The following is a 20587-nucleotide window of genomic DNA, read 5'->3' as shown; positions in this document are numbered from 1 at the left end:
CCCTGCTGAGCAGAGAGCCCGATGCGGAACTCGATCCCAGGACCCTGAGATCATGACCTGAGCCGAAGGCAGCGGCTTAACCCACTGAGCCACCCAGGCGCCCCAAGATACAGCCAAGTTTATTGAAAATACAGAGTGGTGGGGATTCGTTACATAAAGCCATTCTTTACAGATTCAATCTGAGATATGCAGCACCTATCTGCACACCCACAAGCTAGTCAAAACTAGCTGACCAAATGGTTCACTTTTTCACCTAGCAACCCATTTGAGTACCTCTCAGGACCTAGGCGGTTTGTGAGTCTTCTGGATTGACAGCAACTGGCTGCCCTCTCTGAACTGTGATGCCCTCACACTCTTTGGATTCTTCTAACTATTCGGTGGTTAAGGTCACCAATGACACCCACTTGGTGCACAAAAACGACATTTATTTATTTATTTATTTATTTATAAGATATTTTATTTATTTATTTGACAGACAGAGATCACAAGTAGGCAGAGAGGGAGGCAGAGAGAGAGAGGAGAAAGCAGGCTCCCCGCCAAGCAGAGAGCCCGATGCAGGGCTCGATCCCAGGACACTGGGATCATGACCCGAGCCGAAGGCAGAGGCCTCAACCCTGAGCCACCCAGGCGCCCTACAAAAACGCCATTTAAAATGAGAACAAAAACAAACAAACAAACAAACAAACAAAACAAGCTCACTCAAGCAATGGACCAAGGTCCTTAGAGAATCTACTGGACAAAACTAATGATTTCTTCACATGCTTGCCAAGGTGCCAAGGTGTTTTCACTACACACACATGGGAAAACAGTGAACTGAGGGTTCACACAAGCACAGGAACATGCAACTCTATGCTTTTCTCAAGGACTCAAAAGAGAATAACAGAAGGCTGAGAAGGAAGAGACAGACAAGGTTCTTCTTTCAAATCTAGAAAGATTACAGGAGACTTTCTCATTTTTCTGGGTCAGAAGAACTTCAATGTTTTCCTAAAAAAGGTTATTCCTCTGCAGCAGTGCTCAGAACATTTTCTTCATTTTCACCTAAACCTTATGACCTAGTACACCTTTAAATGTCAAAGAGAAAGGCTGTGGGGAAAGCTCTGTTTGAGAACAGAGTGTACCACACATGACCCGTGTTTTCTATGAATCTTCACTCTGGCTACAGCAGCATTTCTGGTCTTAATCTTGGACTTAAGCACAAGCTTCCTATCTGTGCCATCTTTCATCTCCCTCAAGATATGCAGAGCTTCAGACATTATTAAAGAAGGCTCAGGGCCTGGCATATGTAATCCTTTGCTATCTGCCACTCTGTATTTGGTAGGATTTATATAGTGTTAAATTTGAGACACAAGCTTACATGAGGAGAGTGACAGATGCTGGTAAATGATCCTGTTTAAAAACACATCAGAAACTAACTTCCATACCCCATAGTTTAGATGCCATGAGCAGAGCGTATCAAGCAGCAGAGAGGGGTATGTAGGAATTGGGAGATGCTTTAATCCCCTGCACTTTATTAAAGGCAGCTCTGAACGATATGCAGAACATGAACCACCCTGAAGGTAAGGGAGCCATTGAAGACATGGTGTCCTACAGATTATGCTGTCAGAACTGAAAGCCAGTCCTACATGGGAACTGTGTAGGAGTATTCTGGAAGATGAGGTGGGTGGGTTTTCTTCCCAGAGCTATAAATAAGACTGGAATGAGAAGAATTTGATAAAAGATATAAACAAAGAAATGATGAGGCAGAATACAGCCATGACTACATCACTCCCTTCCAACAGTTCGAGAGTGTACCTACTTCCTCAGTTGTACAACAAACTTATGTATAAATGCACTTTAGAGAAACCCCTTAGGCTAGCAAGATGGGAATGGAAATGGACCCTTCGAACCAGATGTCACTTTTTCAGGTTTCCAAATCTCCAACAATCAACAATTTGCTGGTCACTTACAATCTGCTTCCAATCCTGCTCTATTTTCTTTGGAAGCTGTGGCCTGGAGGGTGAGAGGCTGGCAGGTGGGGGGGGAGGTCAGGGTGGCTGAGGGTGTTGGAGTCTACCACAGGATAAGGGTAGAGAGTGCAGGGCTGTGATGAGGAAGAATTTACTCACAGGGTGCAGGGCTGAGGGGAGAACCTCAGGACCCTATCCATGTATCATCTGGTATGCAGATGAACAGGGAATTTCACACCTGAAACTATTGCCAGGCATTAACAATCGCTCAGAATCTAAGACTGTGACCTACTTCCTTCACTAGAAAAGCTGAAAACCAAGACTGTGTCCGTAGCTGAAGGTGACCTTTTGGTAGGAGGAAGATGTGGTGTTCTCACGGAAACAGGTAATTCCTGTTCCTATAGGAAGGGCAGCTACTCTCACTTCACAGATAAAGAGAACAGTGCAGAGGATACAATCAGGTGTTCAGAACATCTTAGAATCTGGGCTTCTAACAGAACAGAAGCATTGTTCCAAATTCCATGTCTAGAATTCCAACAAGTTTGCAAGAGAGTTGTATCTGTTCCTGTCTGTCATTCTAACACACACACACACACACACACACATATCACACATCACACTTTAAAATCGGCTGTCCTGAGTCATTCATTCAGTGCCCAGTTCTGCATAAGACACTTTCTCAAGGAGTTCAGAGTATGGCTGGAGGGAAATGTATAAGCAGCTGACTCCAGTAATGGAAGCATCACCTGTCTTTAAACAGCACAGAACATGACAAGAAATGCTGAGCAAGGACACCATACTCCATCAATTGTATTAAGCAGTGAGCTCTAGTAGTCCCTGGTACCAAGTATGAGACAGGCACAGGAATGCGGGGCCCTCATCCTCTCTGCAAGGCTTTCAGACCCTAAACATCTCCCGGATCTTGAGAAATAGCGTTATGCTCTCAGAACTAGTACTGTAATTAGTCAGCACCCCCACAGGATGCTGAAGGGCTCTTTATTTTGTATGTGAGTAAATTTTAGCTACTCAAATAAACTGTTAAATGTCTGAGGGCAGGTACCTTGCTTGATATTTCTTTAATCTCTCCAGGACTAACTACCCTGGGCACAAAGTAGACATTAAACACATGATGTCCCTGGTGAAAGGGACAAGGAGATGAGAGTCTGGGTGACTTGTTCTTCCAGAAGGGTTTATCGAGGCAGATCTGGAGTGTTCTGTAAAGCAAAGTAGCGCCCTACCTGATCACATCACTGACCCACCACACAAACAGTCGCTATATCTGATTCTTTAGGGCTGCAGGTGGGAAGTCCTTCACTGGAAAGCCAGGGAAGACAGCAGCATAATGTGGGTAAATGGTTTGGAAGTTAACTGCAGTAAACAAAAAGCTGAATTTGAGACTTAAGTTCCTGGCTGATGCTTAGGATTAAAACAGACCTCACCTTTCTTCCACCTGCTATACAGTTCTAGCCCTTAGAAACAGACCTGCCATCACCACGACATGAATCAAATCCCATTCTCACTTGCTTAAAAGGTTTCAAGGCTTCCCATTGTACCTAAAACAAAATCTACCTCTTCCCGTAGTTGGGAAGCCCTCTTCCTAGCCCCGCCCACCCTGCCGATCTTAACTTGGCCTAGGCTCCCCTCACTCACTAGGCCCCAGCCACACCCACTTCCTTAATGTTTTCAAACGTGTCAGGCTCTTCTCTGCACTAGGCGCTTACATTTGTTCTCGCTTCTCCCTGACCCTCTGCCTGCTTCTGCATGGCTGACTCCATCTCATCCTCCAGACCCCAGCCCAAATATTTCCTCCTCAGGGAGGTCTTTCCTGATCATCCTATCCTATCCAAAGAGATCCCATCTCCTTCCTATTTCTTGTTAACACGCCCACTGGTTAATTTACTTTGTAACATTTACCATACTCTGAAAGTATCTTATTTGTCTCTGTTTATTATCACTATTCTCCTTTTAAACATAAAACTCTGGAGGGCAGGAGCTCGATTTTTCTTGCCGCATCAAGGACACACACCAGGTTCTCAACTACTCCGCATGAGTAAGTGACTGAGGATTTGGAAAACACAGTGGCAGTAGGTCAGCACTGAGTTAAGGAGAAAAACATCGGTTCTCTCACTCTGAGGCTAGAAGTTGTTGTAGGACTCTTTTTTTTTCTTTCCACTTTGTAGGGTGTGTCCAAGTAGCAGCAATGCTCAAGAGAAAAGAAAGAAGAGGGAGAGCCTAAGCTGTCTGCTGATGACTTCAAAAGAAATGTCAAAAAGTGCAACATCTCGCTCTCGGTGGCTCCAGCATCCACTCAGTTTATAACGCTACTGGTATTAAAACCAAAATTTCTTACTTCTAAGAGATTCCAGTGTTGGTTTCATTTCTCCCCAAGTGTAGTTGTGCACCTACTACGCCCAGCTCGGCAGGAACCCCACCAAGCACACTCACACCCATGCCAGCCGCAGGGATCGGAGAATCTCACTCTAAACACTGCAGTTGATTCAAAACACCAGGTGGAAAAGGGTTTTCTCATCCCAAGCACCTGAACACAAAGGCAAAACACATGCAAGATGTGGGTTCTTTCTCACAATACCCCAGCTCGAGATGTGCTCCTCCTGTAAAGGGAAGTGAGGGTAACAGGGAGCAGAAACCCCAAAAGGAGCAACTCAAAAGGGGAGGATGGTTCGACGGCACCGTTCAACCCAGCGCGGTCTGTTTCACGGAACTTAATATGGGCAGTATCTTAGCATTCCGCGATCAAAAGTCCTTGGACTTGGAAAAGCACAAGTAAGAGAGGGACAAATGAAACCTGTCGCCCCTGTTTTCTGTTAGATGCGGCCCACAGCACAGCAGGCACACACGCACTGTGGACCCCGAGCTCCAGCAGACGCGGAGCGCGAGGGAGAGGCACTTACGTGGCATGATCCCTTGGCTCACCAGTTCTTCTCGCGTCCGGCGCTGCTGGAGCTTCAACTGCAGCACTGCAGGGCGGCAAAGAGAGAGGAGAGACCGAGGCTCAGTTGGGTGTCCCACCATAAAAGACACATTTTCAAATACAAAGAGAGTCTCAGAACAGAAGGGTGTAGTGTGAAAGAAGGACCCCTTTAATCATGACGGTCTGTAATTGCAGAAGTGGCCCGATACAGCAGGGTTTCCGTATTCTGCTGTGGGCGGCGAGAGGAAGTTGCGAAGGGTCTTGCAGGGTGATAACAATCCACAAAGTACCCAAGTCTTGTCTCTTGCTCAAAACCTCCTACAACACTGTATCCTCCTCCAAAGACTAAAAAAACACAAGTTCTTAACTCAAAGGAAATACAATGAGGACCAACACCCAGCAGGAAAAGCTTTCTAGATGTTCTGCACTGTCTTCCTGGCAGCACGAGTTTACCATCGTGAGTGTCCTGAATGATACTGTGCTCACACAGATGAGGAAGTATAGGTTATCTGCAAAATCTTGTCTTTTGTACCTAAAAATTACACCTATTTTCACTAAACAATTCATTTCTCTATACCAGAAACCATTTTACCATCAACATAACTCTTTCTTCCTCTCACTGTTCACGTCAAGTTTTGTCCTGTTGGGGTGAAACCACCAAGCGACAGGAGTCAGAGCGCACCCGGGACAGGGGAGGGTGACGAGTATGTCTCCCGTTTCCAGTCTGGCAGCACTACCTAACCAAATACCTGAAAGAACTTTTCTAAAGTTAAAAGTAAGTGATCTCTAGTTCAGATGCCAACGAAACGTGAAGGGCGTTACCACCGCATACCGTGCGGAGTGACCATGGCAAGGCCTGTATACGAAGGCGAAGTAACTGAGCAAACATTCAGAGAAGGAGGGTTAGGAGCCAGGGAAAGCCCGTTGACGTGCTAAGTCTTCAATTATAAGGTCTCTGCAAGTCACATCTGAGGGACACCTGCATCTAACAGGAATCCTATTATCTTAGGTTACCTGCCTTTTCCACTCCTAGAGCAGTTTTTAAGAAGGCCTCCAGGAATGGCGGAACCATAACTAGGGTCCCGAATACATGTCAAAGTCAGCGGGTCCAAAGCAGAAGCTGTCTTTCTCCCAAAAACCCAACCCACTTTCCATCTTTCTTATCTCTTTAAAAAATGGAATCACGATCTGCAATCCCTGTACCTCCCCACCCCCAAACTCGTATTCAGGTTTCTGAGGCACCTTCGACTCCTCCACCTCCCTCACGCTCCTCCTCTTACCAAGTTTCTGGCGCCACAGCCTCGCCATGTTGCACAGACAGCCTCCTCGCTCGCGACCTTACTTGTGGAGGACCCCTCCCGCTGCGAGTGCCCCCGTCAAGCCTGTCGGACTACTCTTCCTCAGGTACCATGTACTGGCCCAACTGTTTATTCACTCACTTGGAAATGCCTACACTTTTCACCTACCTTCTTGACTCCCACGCATGCAGAACTACTCTAGACCTCCTGTGAGCTACCGATCGTCCGTTCTAAAAAGTATAGTTGTGGGGCCCCTGGGTCGCTCAGTGGGTTGGGCCTCTGCCTTCGGCTCAGGTCATGATCTCAGGGTCCTGGGATCGAGTCCTGCATTGGGCTCTCTGCTCAGCAGGGAGCCTGCTTCCCATTCTCTCTCTGCCTGCCTCTCTGCCTACTTGTGACCTCTGTCTAAAAAAATAAAATCTTAAAAAGAAAAAAAAAAAAAAGTATAGTCGTATTTTACCCTGTGTAATAGTTAGCCCCTGAATATAGCTCATCTCTCCTACCAGTTTATAAACTCCTGGAGGGCAGAGAATATACCTTATTAATATATGCCCTCCATATACACTCAATACACAGTAAGTATTTAATAACTGTTTCTTGAACTGAACTGTATCTCAAAATGGTAATACAGGAGCACCTGGGTGGCTCAGTGGGTTAAGCCACTGCCTTCGGCTCGGGTCATGATCTCAGGGTCCTGGGATCGAGCCCCGCATTGGGCTCTCTGCCTGGCTGGGAGCCTGCTTCCCTTCCTCTCTCTCTGCCTACTTGTGATCTCTGTCTGTCGGATAAATGAATTAAATCTTTAAAAAAAAAAAAAAAAAGGTAATACAGTCTGAGAGATCTTATCAGGAAGTTATAACTTTTACTATTATTTTTACAAATTAAAACTTAAAAGCAAAGACTTTTAGAATAAATGGATAAAACAACAGACACACTTGTGGCTAACATTTTATAGATGATGTGCTCAGTGCCAGACACTGTTCTGTGTACTCTCATATTTTAACTCATTTAATCTAACATATCTATGGAAAGACAGGGACATTACTAACCCCATTTTACAGGTAGAAAAATAATGCCCAGAGTGATCCAGTAATTTACCCAAGATTATCCCACTAATAAGAGGTACAACAGAATTTGAACCTAAACATTCTGATTCCAGAACATGGGATTCTTACTTCTCTGCTTCTTCAGGGTCTTCTGCAGCCTATGCTGCCGAGACAACAGGCATGGGATGTGACCACCTGGGTTGGTTCTCTGGTGAGATAGACAAAGGGACTAAGGAAAAAGGATGTGGGTCAGGCCAGGGTGAAAGAAGTTTGATGATACTCAGTAAAATAAATTTAAACTAACCTACAAATGTGATTTCAGATAAATTAGAACCACAGATTAGCAGCAACACTAATAATAACAATAAAATGCAAATAGTTAACTTCTAGGAGTCACTGAATGTCACTATGTATCAGGCCCAGTGTTAAGTGATTAACACACTTTTAACTTAAAAAAAGGGGGGGCCCTATGAGGATGGTACAATTATTATCTCCATTTTACACATAAAGAAACTAAGGATCAGACCTTTAAAACTTTGCCTTGGGTCACACAGCTCAAAAGTAGGGGCATAAGAATTCGTACCCAGCCCTTTGTGAATCTACAGTGTGGGGCACTTAATACTAGGCCATATGCCTCCTTGGAGGAAGGAAAATGAGAGGAAGAAAGGGAAAATACCTGTCATCTTGTGTATGTACTCTTTCTTTCTGAGATTTTATTGATCTGTTTGACAGAAAGAGCACAAGCAGGGGGAGCGGCAGGCAGAGGGAGAAGCAGGTTCCCCACTGGTCAGAGAGCCCAACGCAGGGCTCGTTCCCAGGACCCTGGGATCATCACCTGAGCTGAAGGCAGATACTTAACCTACTGAGCCACCCAGGTGCCCCCATATATAGTGTTCCTAAAGCCCAGTGTAATATGAGTTATTAGAAAACAATGAAATATAACAAGTTGATTTGATTTCTGAGAACAAAGAAACCTAAATACAATTCAGTAGGTCTGAACACTTCAAAGAAACAATAACTAATGAAAACTCTGGCCATTATCCAAAAATAATTTGGAAATACCAATCAGCAGATCTCCTAAATAGCCCATCTACAGATATGGGCATAAGGGGTGTTATGCAAACTTCTTGACTGAAAAGCTTATTGCCTCATGAGAGCAAACATTTAAGACTATGATTCAAGTTTTTTTTTATGAGAACACAGTAAAGGTTGATTTAGCCTTTGTTTTTCAACAGGTCTAGCTCAAAGAGGAAGGCTTATCTAACAAATCTTTCCATCTGCAAAACTAAATGAAATTAAAGTTCAGTTATCTGAAAATTCTATCCTGTGCCCTCTCAGTGGTGAACTCCCAACTCCGTGCTTATCTGAAATCCAACCAAGTTCCGCATTCACATAATAGAATTCGCCCTTTATCAGTAGTATCTTGGGGGTATTGCTACAACCTGACTACAGGCATGTACTTTACACATTGCCAAACCCTCTCCTGCTAGCTCAAACAATGTTTATAAGGAGGAAAAGAAAAAAAGACCTAGGCAGTAAACTCTAAATGATCGTTGTCAGCCTCTACACCATTGTACCTTGGAAATGATCTGTTTGGCTGTGTATAGATGCAAGGACCCCACTTCTGAAACTTACAACTACAAAGAAATAGATATATATGAATTTCTGCTTTCCTTAGTCTAGCTCAATTCCTCTTAATTCTAAACACTCTAAATGAAATGCAGAATGTTTCCAGAAGGCAGGGATTATTCATGTTTATGTTTCCAGAATGCAGGGATTATTAATTTTACTTATTTTTAATTCAATTAGCCAACATAACTGATATCGTTTGTTTCGGAGGTAGCATTCAGTAATTCATCAGTTGAGGGATTATTCATTGGAGAAGAAACCATTTAATAACTCACTTTCCGTACACAGCATAAGAGCCACATGTGCTGGGTCTACTACAGAGGGTACTCCAGCCAGGGGTACATTTCAGAGGCCACACATTTAATGTACATCCACCATCACCAAGGAGTACCGGGCACTAGTTTCAGATGGTTACACTCCTCGACGGTGCTAGACCAAGGAGATTCAAAAGAGTAGGAATTCGACAAAATCTTTCTATTCATTATACTCACTTAGATTTCCTCTCCACTCCCCACATGGATAAAAACTAAACAGAAATACCTATTTGTGTACATGCACGAGTCTATACTTTCACTGTTATTGAATTCCACAAATTTAATGTATCATCTGTTTCTAAATGGGGCTGTGCAGGCAGCCTATATATAGATGAGCAGATGTCTTTAAAGCTTATGGACGGTGCATCGACTGAGCTGCCTGCCAGAAAAAGGACTGGAATAAAAAGAAACCAAATCAATAAAGCAGGGAACCCTAGGTTCTGCACTCCCCACAGAATTAATCAAATTTTCCACCTGTTTCCAACAAAGGTGATTGATCCAGTGCTGTCTGAGTAACTGGCTTCTTGGGAAATCAAAGTAAAGGAGTAAACTTCATGTGCTTCTGCCCTGTAAAAACCATGGAAGTATGTTGACGGCATTCAAGAGGAATGTCAAAGAAATGGCCACATCAAACAAATAGATCAATCAGGATTGGAAAGAAAAAGCCAAAAATAAGTGGTATGTCCTCAAGCCCAGCTCTATGGCTTCCACTGGTTGGTAGTCCTGGATTTCACTGGGGAGGGAGACGTGCAGCTTGGCACGCTGTTCTCAGCTTATTGATACTTGTCCATTATGGATTCCACAAAGGCTTCTAGAATTGGGAGATGAAGTATTTATGAGGGAAGCAGAAAAGATCAGGAAAGAGGTTAGTATGGGAACGATAGCAAAAGAACAAAATCCCTCCCTCGGAACCACCCTTTGCTCAGGAAGACCTCTTCAAAAAAGATTCTAACGGCCAGGGCATTTCCAAGCCTGATCTCCCAGTAACTCATCCACTGTTTTCTCCTCAATAACCTTTAGCTCCCAGTCCTAGAATAAATAAGCAAACACAATTTAATTCAGCAACAGACATCACTACCTCTACCTCCAAACTGGAAAATCTGTCTCATTGGGAAGATCAGAGAAGGAACAGAGTAGGTTTTAGCCTTAGGTGAAGCTTAGCATGCTAATAATTCAAATACTCAGCTGTGTAGCAATGAATTATACCTATTGGTGTACTTTATACTTCAGTTTATCCTGTATGCCTTAAAAAGTCATTTAGTGATTTTATAACTTATAAAAACACATCACGTACCACTTAGAACCAAAAGCTGTATTCTCCAAGTACTCACTAGTTTCATCCTTAGAATATAGGATTAAAAGCATGAGAAGGGTGCTCCCAGAAGAAGGGATTAGCCCACATGTTCTGCTGCCTGGGTTACTCTATAGCATCACAAGCAAAATACAAACTCAGAGCTGGGATAGGGGGATGGTTCTCCATTCATCTAACAGATGTTTACCAAACAACTAATGTGGGGCGCCTGGGTGGCTCAGTTGTTAAGTGTCTGCATTCAGCTCAGGTCATGATCCCAGGGTCCTGGGATCGAGCCACGCATCAGGCTCCCTGCTCAGTCAGTGGGAAGCCCGCTTCTCCCTCTCCCTCTCCTTCTCCCTGCTTTGCCCTCACCCAGGCGCCCCTCTCATGGAATTCTTAAGAGAGAACAAAAATGAGTAACTACGATGCTATAAGAAAAGATCTGATGCCTGTAATCTAGACTTTTACTTAAAAAGTCATAGGAAGGGGCGCCTGGGTGGCTCAGCGAGTTAAGCCACTGCCTTCGGCTCAGGTTATGATCTCAGGGTCCTGGGATTGAGCCCAGCATCGGGCTCTCTGCTCAGCAGGGAGCCTGCTTCCCTTCCTCTCTCTCTGCCTGCATCTCTGCCTACTTGTGATCTCTGTCTGTCAAATAAATAAATAAATACAATCTTTAAAAAAAAAAAGTTATAGGAAAATGCAACTTAGCTAATACATATGCCCTACTATATTAAGGGTCCCTATCAAATTCAGTCATCTGGTCTTATGTGTGATATACATGTATACATATATAATAAAAAGAAGTGTTGGTATCTTAAAAATAATAAAAATCCAAATAGTTTTATATATCTATATCTATATCTATATCTATATCTATCTATCTATCTATTTATCTATTTTAAACACACATTGAGAATACAAAGGTGACAGTGCCAACACTGGAAGTCACGAAGAAACAAAATCTTTGCTACCTGGGGTAAGAAGAGTGAACGCAACAAATGGGGCCTTAAAATTTTTTATCCTCATGATCAGTTTTACTAAAGTTTCAATTAATTTCTTGAGATTGTTCCCCAAAAGTAAAACACTTCTGTAAGTCCCTATTTATTCTAATTTCCCACAAATCTTTCCTGAAAGAGATGAGAAAGATACAAAAAGAAAGTGAGGTGTCTGTGCTCCCTTATTCCTTCCCATCACCTCTCCTGCATTCTGGTTCTCTGCCCCCACTCTGTCTTCCAGCATCCCTGGGACTGTTCTCTTCCTCTGCACTTTCTCACCTCTAAGTTTCTCTAGACCCTTTCATGACTAATGTTCTCCCTTTAACTTGGGGACCAGCCTGAATGTGTTAGCACAGTGTACACTGCACCAAAAATGTGTTTCTGGCTTGTGCTTTTGATAGAAACAAGACCCTTTTTTTTTTTTTTTTAAAGATTTTATTTATTCATTTGACAGAAAGAGACACAGCAAGAGAAGGAACAGAAGCAGGCGAGTGGAAGCGGGAGAAGCAGGCTTCCTGCTGAGCAGGGATCCTGATGCAAGGCTTGATCCCAGAACCCTGGGATCATGACCCAAGCTGAAGGCAGATACCTAACTGACTGAGCCACCCTGGCGCCACAAACAAGAGCATTTTAAAGGCCCCAATGTATTCTATAATTAGTCCTATCCTTAACCAGAATGGTTTACTCTTAACCAAACTATAATTTCTAGGGAATGGGGCAAGCAATGCATACTGGGTTGGTTATATGAGTATTTTATAAGTTGCAAGTGAATACAATACATTTATAGAACTGACCTATAAGGAAAGAAGAACATTAGAGAAAGAATCGGAAAACACAAGTTCTAGTCCTGGCTCTGTTGCTACCTAATCGAGTCACTTAACCTCTTTTAGTCTCAATTTTCCTTCTATAATACAACTCCTAAAAATAAGTCCCGTGCTTTGAGCTAAAAAACAGAAAACAAAAACAAAAACAAAACAAAAAACTACAACATATGTGAAAACTGCTCTATAAAACCATAACATGGACTATAAACATTTTCCTAGAATATAAATCTTTATCTCAGCTAGCTTTTCTTTAGGACAGGAATGGACACTGCTAGTAATTTGGTACCACACTTTCAATTACATGTTTTATTTTGCAAAGTAAAAGGGCCTTCTATCAAAACATCTTATTTAAAATCATACTCTATGTGTTCTGGAGCAGGGGGACCAGGAGGGAGCTGCAGTTGGAGGGGAGGGGAAAATGGAGGGGAAATGTTTTCTTTTGGAAGACAGTTTTGGCAGCGAAGAAGCACCCTCTATTCCCAGACTCTCCTCAATCTGGTATGTCGAAAGAGTTAAGACCCAGAGAAAAGCAGAAGGATCAGTACCGTTCATTAATAAAACTGAATGTATGATGATTGCTCAAAGCATGCTGCTGAAATTCCAAGCTGTCAATACAGAAATAGTGGTTAAAGGACCCAGAAAGATCATTCATCTGTTGCCGGAGAAAAAAGGACCTGCAGATCCAGAGTTAAGACAAAAGGAGGTGGAGTAAGAAAAGTAAAGGTAATTCTCTCTAGGATCCTAACGATTCACCATTAAAAATCATATGTAATGAAGTACCCTGGACTGGATCTTAGAACAGAAAAAGGAAATCTGTAGGAAAGCATACAAAAGCCACAAAAAGTTTGGGATTTACTTAGTAGTATACCAATGTTAACCTCTTAGTTTTGACAAACGTACCAGAATTATATAAGAAGCTAACATAGGGCAACTGGGTGAAGAGTATACAGGAACTCGCTATACTATCTGTGACTTTTTTGTAAGCGTAAAGTTATTGTAAAATAAAAAGCTTATTTAAAAAAAAAAACAACCATGGATTTGCTCTCCCTTCAGAAAATTTATGCATCAATTACTAAAATCTTTTAAGGGTCAGGTTTTTCAAACTGAAATGTTACCATCTACTGGACAGAAGGAAATTATGGATTCATTCCTATACATGACTAATTATTAAGAATAAAAATGGGGCTTCTAATAAATTCAAAATATAAAACGATTGTGGCATAAACAAATAGAATGAACCACAATGTAATCCTGAAGAGAAAAATTCCTAATTCTAAAATTGCACATACGAGGAGTCCCTGAGTGGCTCAGTGGGTTAAGTGACTGACTTCAGCTTGGTCATGATCTCAGGGTTGTGAGATCAAGCCCTCCTCTGGGTTCCCCACTCAGGGGGGAGTCTGCTTCCCTTCTCCCTCTGTTCTTCCCCCAACTTATGTGCTCATTCTCTCTCTCTCTCTCTGAAATAAACAAATAAATCTTAAAAAAATAAAAAATAAAATCACACATGCAAAACACCACCTATGAGATATCAAGTTGGATTGTTTTATCAATATCCTCAATTATTCAACCCTTTCACAATCCTATAAATTTCTCTTCTACCTACCTCTGTATGTATTGTATAAACATGAGTTAAGTGATCTCTCAAATAATCTGCTTTAGATATCAGAAGTAATACCAAAAAATGATAAATATTATCTATTTAACCTGAATACTCACAGACCTTCAGGCAGAGAGATCAGATATCTCTCTGGGGTGGCAAATGTAGGCTACTTGTGTATCTATCCTGACATGTATTTACAAAGGATAAGCTAATGAAAATCTAACTTGAGCCACTGAGCTATGTACAATATAAAAGGTCTCTGTATTATGAAATAATAAAATAGTGAAAACATGCATGTGGCAGCTTTTTTTTTTTTTTTTTAAAGAGAGGGCTGGGACCTCGAGGAGCATAAGGAGAGGGAAAGAGAGAATCTCAAGCAGGCTCTGTGACGAGCTGGAGCCTGACATGGAGCGCAATTTCACACCCCTGAGATCATGATTTGAGCCAAAATCAAGGTCACGTAACTGACTGAGCCACCCAGGTACCCCATCTTATTCAATTCTTAAAACAAAGCTATGTGGAAGGTGCTATTATTATACTATTTTGTAGCTGAGGAAATTGAGCATAAGACACATTAAGCAACTTGCCTGAGGTCACCCAGCTCCATTTCGATCTGCAGCCAGAGCTCTCAGCCACTATTATAGGTTATGTTTCTCTTCCTTCATAAAACAGACCAGTTCCTCTTGTTTAAAAATGACACTATTAATAGTGCTTTCTGCATGATGTGGCTGGAAAAAAAATTATCTACTTACTAGTAGGGAAAATCCAGGTGATTTCAGTGAATAGCACAGGGCACTTCAGAAATCTAGAATCTAAAACGCTCCTTAAATTAAAATTCCAGAAGTAATAGAGACTAACAGGATGATAGTGGCCAACGTGTAAAGGTCATTCAAAGGGGCTCCTCCCAGAGACAGAAGGCGAAGGACACAAGAGAACCTCACAGGCCTACTTCCCATTTGGCTCTCAGTGCAGAGACGTCCACACTGAAAAGCAGAGAGCACCTGCTTCCTGGTACAACTTCATTCCTGCATTCTGCCAGGGGTTTTTCCTGCTGTCGCAGAGATTCTGAGTTGATTCATTCATTCATTGAACTGATACTCAGTGTGCACTTACTATACGCTGGGCACTATTCCAGGTGATACGGCAGGAAAATGGATAGATGAAGTCCTTGCCCTCACAGACATATGTTCTAGTGGGAGAAACATAGTAAGTTATTTATGTTATAATTTCCAATGGGACATTATGTGAAGAAAAGTACAGCAGACTGAAAGAACAGAGAGTGGCTGGGGGTGGTAATTCTACAAAGTACACATGGAAGGCCTGTGGAAGAGGAAGAGACAGATGACTCTCACACAAAATCCTACATAATATGATAAACCTTGAAGAGATCTGGAGAGTGTTCCAGGCAGCAGAAATAGAACATGCACAAAGGCACTGAGTGAGAGGAGGCCTGTCTTGAGAAGGAAACTCAGATGTAAGAGATGAGGAATGTAGTCTGTTGAACTCTCAGTGGGATGTACCACTACGGTGACTCATTTCATCTCAACAGCTATGTGAGGTACGTGTTACCTCCATTTTACAGATGAAGAAGCAGCAGTTCGAAGAGGTTAAGTAACTGTGTGCACAGCTAGTAAGAGGTAGAGGCCAGAGTTCAAACACAAGTTGGCCTGATATCAAAGCCTATGCTTTTTCTGCTATAACACATTTAATGCCAGAGCCATAACAAAAATAATATGCGTAAGCAAGTAAGTAAATAAATCAAACTCTTTCCCCTATCCTCAAAATCTGGAGCTCACCATTTCATTTTGGGTAGCTGTTCATCTCCCCCGTGAAGTAAGGTCCTCCTTTAACTGCAGCGGGCAGATCTCAAACTGCCAGCTACTTCGATGTCATCGGTCTCTTTCCTGAGGATCCATAACACAGTGCTCAGACAGCTAACTCCATCACACAAGATCTGAGCATAACACGTACTTGCTCGAGGCATCTGAATGGGGTGAAGGTACACTGGGAACGTGCTTCCTTTAGACTGGCAGGGCCATCTGAACAAACCCTTCCAAAGTTAAAGGCACCAGGAACAGTGTTTTCCCTGCAGCATTAGTTCTGCACGTTCACCCAGGAAATGTGGGCAGCCTTGAATCTCATCTGCTATTCTCTGTGGGTATTACTGGTGCTGACATTTTGCACCCAACTTTGCTAAGGGTAGGTGACAGGTGAACAGATTCAAAACCTGGAACAGGGCATGGTTATTCTACAGCAAGCCAGAAGTGACAAAAATTCTTTCCCTTAAAACTGTATTAGAGTACTTACTCTTTCTAGATCTCTAATAATAATGTGGCCCTGAAAGACATAGCATGGTAGAATACTCAGGACTGAAATAATGAGGGAGGCCTATATCCCCATATATTTCTGTAAATATTTAGTAAGTTAGTTTTTTTCCTACCAAAGTACTTTAAACTCTCCCGGCAGGCTTATCCTATTTAGCTTCTTCCCATTTTTTAAATTAACTTTCAAGAGTTTGCAGTAATTAATGACAGCTTATTTAACCGACATTTTGAGAAAAAAATAAAAAGGTAAATCCTGATTTTTGTTGTTGTTTGAGGAGACTAGATGCCCAGTGTGGAGCCCAATGTAGGGCTTGAACTCACAACCCTGAGGATCAAGACCTGATCTGAGATCAACAGTTGGTTAATCATCTGTCTGCCTTTGGCTCAGGTCATAATCCCAGGGTCCTCGGACAGAGCCCCACACTGGGCTCCCTACTGAGCAGGGAGCCTGCTTCTCCCTCTCCCATTGTTGCTCTCCCTCTTGTGCTCTCTCACTCTCTGTCAAATAAATAAAATCTTAAAAAATAAATAAATAAAATAAATGAAAACAAATTTCCTCGAGGGCAAGGATTAAGAAACAGGTGATTAGAAATGAGAAATTTGGCCACATGTGCTAAAAATACACACACAAAATCTGAAAGTTCTTAAAATATTTATATGTAAATTTCTCTATGGGTACTTAAGGGAAAAAAATAATAGCTTATCTCCTTAAGTCCTAGGTGATGTAAAATTGTATCTATTTGTCTCAAAAAAAAATTAAAGTATTTTAAAATTAACTTTGGCAAAGCTACAGCAAAATTGTTCTTTTCTGTAGAAGACAGAAAGGCAGAAAAGAGGGAGAGTTAAATTTCATGCAGCATGTGAAGTATGAAATCTATAAGTCTATCAGCTAAAATTGTTGCAAGAGTTACAATTCTCAAGATCAAATACATAAAGGGAAAGCCAGTCTATTAAAATATAGCAGCCCATTTAACTACTGAAGGATTTTCCTACTCCCCATTCTCCGGTTTAGTGGAAACATCTCAGAAGTAAATGTATACATAACTGTATGAGAGTTCATGTTGTTTGAAGAACTGCAACTTTGTATTTCCTGAAGTTTGTGTGGTCAGATTTGCAAGTAGAACATGTCATTACTACAGGTTTTGCACAAAATTTTACGAAACAAACCTACATTAAGTTAAAGCAGAACTGAAATCAATGCCTTTTCTGGCCACTTCAGGAATTATTTCCATACATTTGCCTATCACAGAATCCTTTGGATTTAGATGCTTGATTCCTTCAACACAGACCAGGGGTGGGGGGGGACATTCCAGCTCCAAAGCTAAAATGGAAGTAGAATGCAGAGTAATGAAACAATTACCCAGTTACCACATACCACATTTTTCTAACATAATTTTGAGGGATGCAGAAGGTGCCACACCTCTCAGCAGAATGCTTATTTTTAAAATGTCCCGGAAAGACTAGCTTGTAGTTTCCCTCCTCCTGCATTTTCAAATCATCCCAATATTAACAGCCTTCTTTAAGAAGCCTCGCCCCAGTTTTTTTGGGAAAAAAAAAAAAAAAAAAAAGCATTACATTTGTCTCACACTCCGTGTGATACCCAAGCAAGACCCCTCTTTTTCTGGTTCTTCTGCCTCATCAAAGCATGAAAACAGCCAGAACTACAGCAACAGCTGGAGATCATTAAACCGACAGAAATAGCTTAGGAGACTCCGTTGGTGTGTGAGTGGGGGGAGGAGAGGCTCAGTATCAGATTAAAAAAAATCAAAAGGGCAACAGGAAAGGCGGGGGGGGGGGGGGGGGAGCCTAAGAAGGGTATCATACCCAATTTCCTTTACACAGCCAAAGGGATGCCCTGGAACCAAAGAAGGGACAGGTGACTGCAGCTTATCTTGCCTAGCCCCCACCTATCTTTCCTATGAAAGGCTTAGTCAAACCTAAAAATGTGAGTTAGTCAAGACAGGTTGGGGTAGGAAGGTAAGGGAGTCAATGCATCTCAAAGGCTAACGCTGGGTCATCCCCATTCTGGAGGAATCTCTTAGAGGATGTGAGTCATTTCTGGTGCTGTGCTGACAGTAAAAGTCAACTCAAGACGGAGAGGGGTACGAAAATACAGGCCAGTCCCTAAGTGGACTCGGATACCTACCCAGTCCCAAGGCATCCTTTCAACTGGGGAGGACCAAATGCTGGATGAAATGCAGGCTGCTGGGGCTGTTCGTGCCAGAGCACAACCACGCCTCCAATGCTAGCTTTGTAATCTGCCAGGCCTCCGAAGGTCAGTACAGGAATGTGCCATCTGCCTGGCCCGCTGCCCGAGTGTGTTCAGCACATATCTGAATGCCCTACAGGAGCTTTATTCAGATCCCTCCATGGGAGTGGGCCTGCATATCCTGATCTCCATGCCTTGGTCTGGTTAGTTGTAGGATCCCGGGGTACCCTCTTCGCCCTCACACATGCTAGGTTGTCATTTAATGTCAAGGCCTATCCCACCAAGGCATCTTCTGCATAACTAATCTCACAGGACTGCAGTTTCAGACAGTTCCCCACCTGCAAGCCCCAACAGGAAATGATTCGATTGCAGATATTTTGACTGCAACTCTCTTTAGCAAGAGTGTTTGGTAACTGTGGGATTGCAGGAACTTCAGCTGAACATTTTATTTGATGCATCTAATGATTTACTAGAGAAAGCTCCATGCTGATACCTGCTCTCAACAAAAGCACCCCTACGCTGCCCTCTTCTAGAATGGCTTCTTCTTCTTCTTCTTTTTTTTTTTTTTTTTAAGATTTATTTATTTATTTATTTGACAGACAGAGATCACAAGTAGGCAGGGAAGCAGGCACAGAGAGAGAGAGGAGGAAGCCGGCTCCCCGCCAAGGAGAGAGCCCGATGCGGGGCTCGATCCCAGGACCCCGGGATCATGACCTGAGCCGAAGTCAGAGGCTTTAACCCACTGAGCCACCCAGGCGCCCCTAGAATGGCTTCTTTTCTAACTCACAAACCTGTAGGAAAATATGTTCGTGCGTATTTCCAAACTACATCAGTTTTGGCTACATAACTGTATTTGAACAGGTTTTCTATGGTTTCAACCCCCCCCCCCCCAATAATTGGCTTATTCTGAGTATTTTAACTTAATATTAGGAAGGGTAGGACATCTACAAAATAAATTCACTAGAGAGGAGACTAAAAAAAGTTTATATATATATTTAGTTTATACACACCCATACAGATCTATCTCACATACAGCTCATTTTAAGGCTGCATAACACCAAAGGACAGGATATGTGTCAACCAAACTATTGTGACTATAGTCACTTCTCAGTGTGCACAGCCTAGGTGGGAGCAAATGCATCTCTCATCAGCCTTTACCAGAGTATATTCTTTACAGAAAATATTTTTAAAAAGTCATAAATATTTATAATCAATCATTTACTATGTACGTGCCTTGGTACTAGGTTACACAGTAGGAATTGAGAAGAGAAATAAGAAATATAATAAAAATAGCTCTTAAAAATAAATATATAATACTTTACAACGTTATTTGCATATGATCTTATTTCACTCTATGAGTTAGGATGGCAGACATTATACCCATGATACAACAAAAGAAACTGGTTTGCCAAGCTTAGAGTAATTTAGCCAAACTCACATTGGCAAGATCAAACCAAGAACTTCAGGTTCTTGCCTATCAGTTCAGTGCTGGAACGCTAGCTGCCTACCACAAAAAGGCTTTCAGCCCTCAAGGAATTATCTCTGACACCTAATGCCTTGGCCAGTGTTTCTCAGATGTACCAAGCTTCTTCCCAGTGAGAATCTCACCAATCTCCTGGACCAGCGTCATATTCTAAATCTAATTCAAGACAATTGTGGGGAAAGGTTATTTATTAATATCATTGACAATTAAAAGATCTGAGGGGCGCCTGGGTGGTTCAGCCGGTTAAGCGTTTGCCTGGGCTCGGGTCATGATCTCAGGGTCCTGGGATAGAACTCCACGTCAGGCTTCCTGCTTGGCAAGGAGTTGGCCTCTCCCTCTGCACGCCCGCCCATTTGTGCTCTCGTGCGTGCGCTCTCTCATTCTCTCGAATGGATAAAATATTTTTTAAAAGGATCAGAGTTTCTTTTGAAGGCCAGAATTATTACTATGAAATACTGAATAAAACTCAATTAGGATGGAGTGCTCAAAATGTATCTCATTTAGGATGAACACATTTTTGCTTACGGGCATGATATTGCCCTCTAGTGCCAGGAAGCACAGTACCCTCAGCAGACAAACTCAGCTGATGCATTATTAACCACCTACTGTGTATAAACACACTTCACTAATGAGCACTTTCAAAGGGAGAAAAAAGAGAAAAGGGTAAGCCAATTACATACATATAACCATAAA

At 42.3% G+C, this 20587-nt stretch overlaps 1 protein-coding gene across 5 annotated transcripts in view; it reads right to left on the bottom strand.

The window, feature by feature from the left end:
* Positions 1–20587, bottom strand: part of MRTFA (myocardin related transcription factor A) — a 162596-nt gene that overhangs the window by 37395 nt on the left and 104614 nt on the right. For all 5 annotated transcript variants that reach the window (XM_059401941.1, XM_059401942.1, XM_059401943.1 and 2 more), the window contains one exon: positions 4859–4924. In XM_059401941.1, coding sequence (XP_059257924.1) covers positions 4859–4924 — 66 coding nt within the window. The remainder of the gene's footprint in view (positions 1–4858; positions 4925–20587) is intronic.

Source organism: Mustela nigripes, chromosome 6, assembly GCF_022355385.1.
Source record: "Mustela nigripes isolate SB6536 chromosome 6, MUSNIG.SB6536, whole genome shotgun sequence".
In the NCBI taxonomy this organism is placed as follows: Eukaryota; Metazoa; Chordata; class Mammalia; order Carnivora; family Mustelidae; genus Mustela; species Mustela nigripes.
This window is presented reverse-complemented; position numbering and strand designations above follow the sequence as displayed.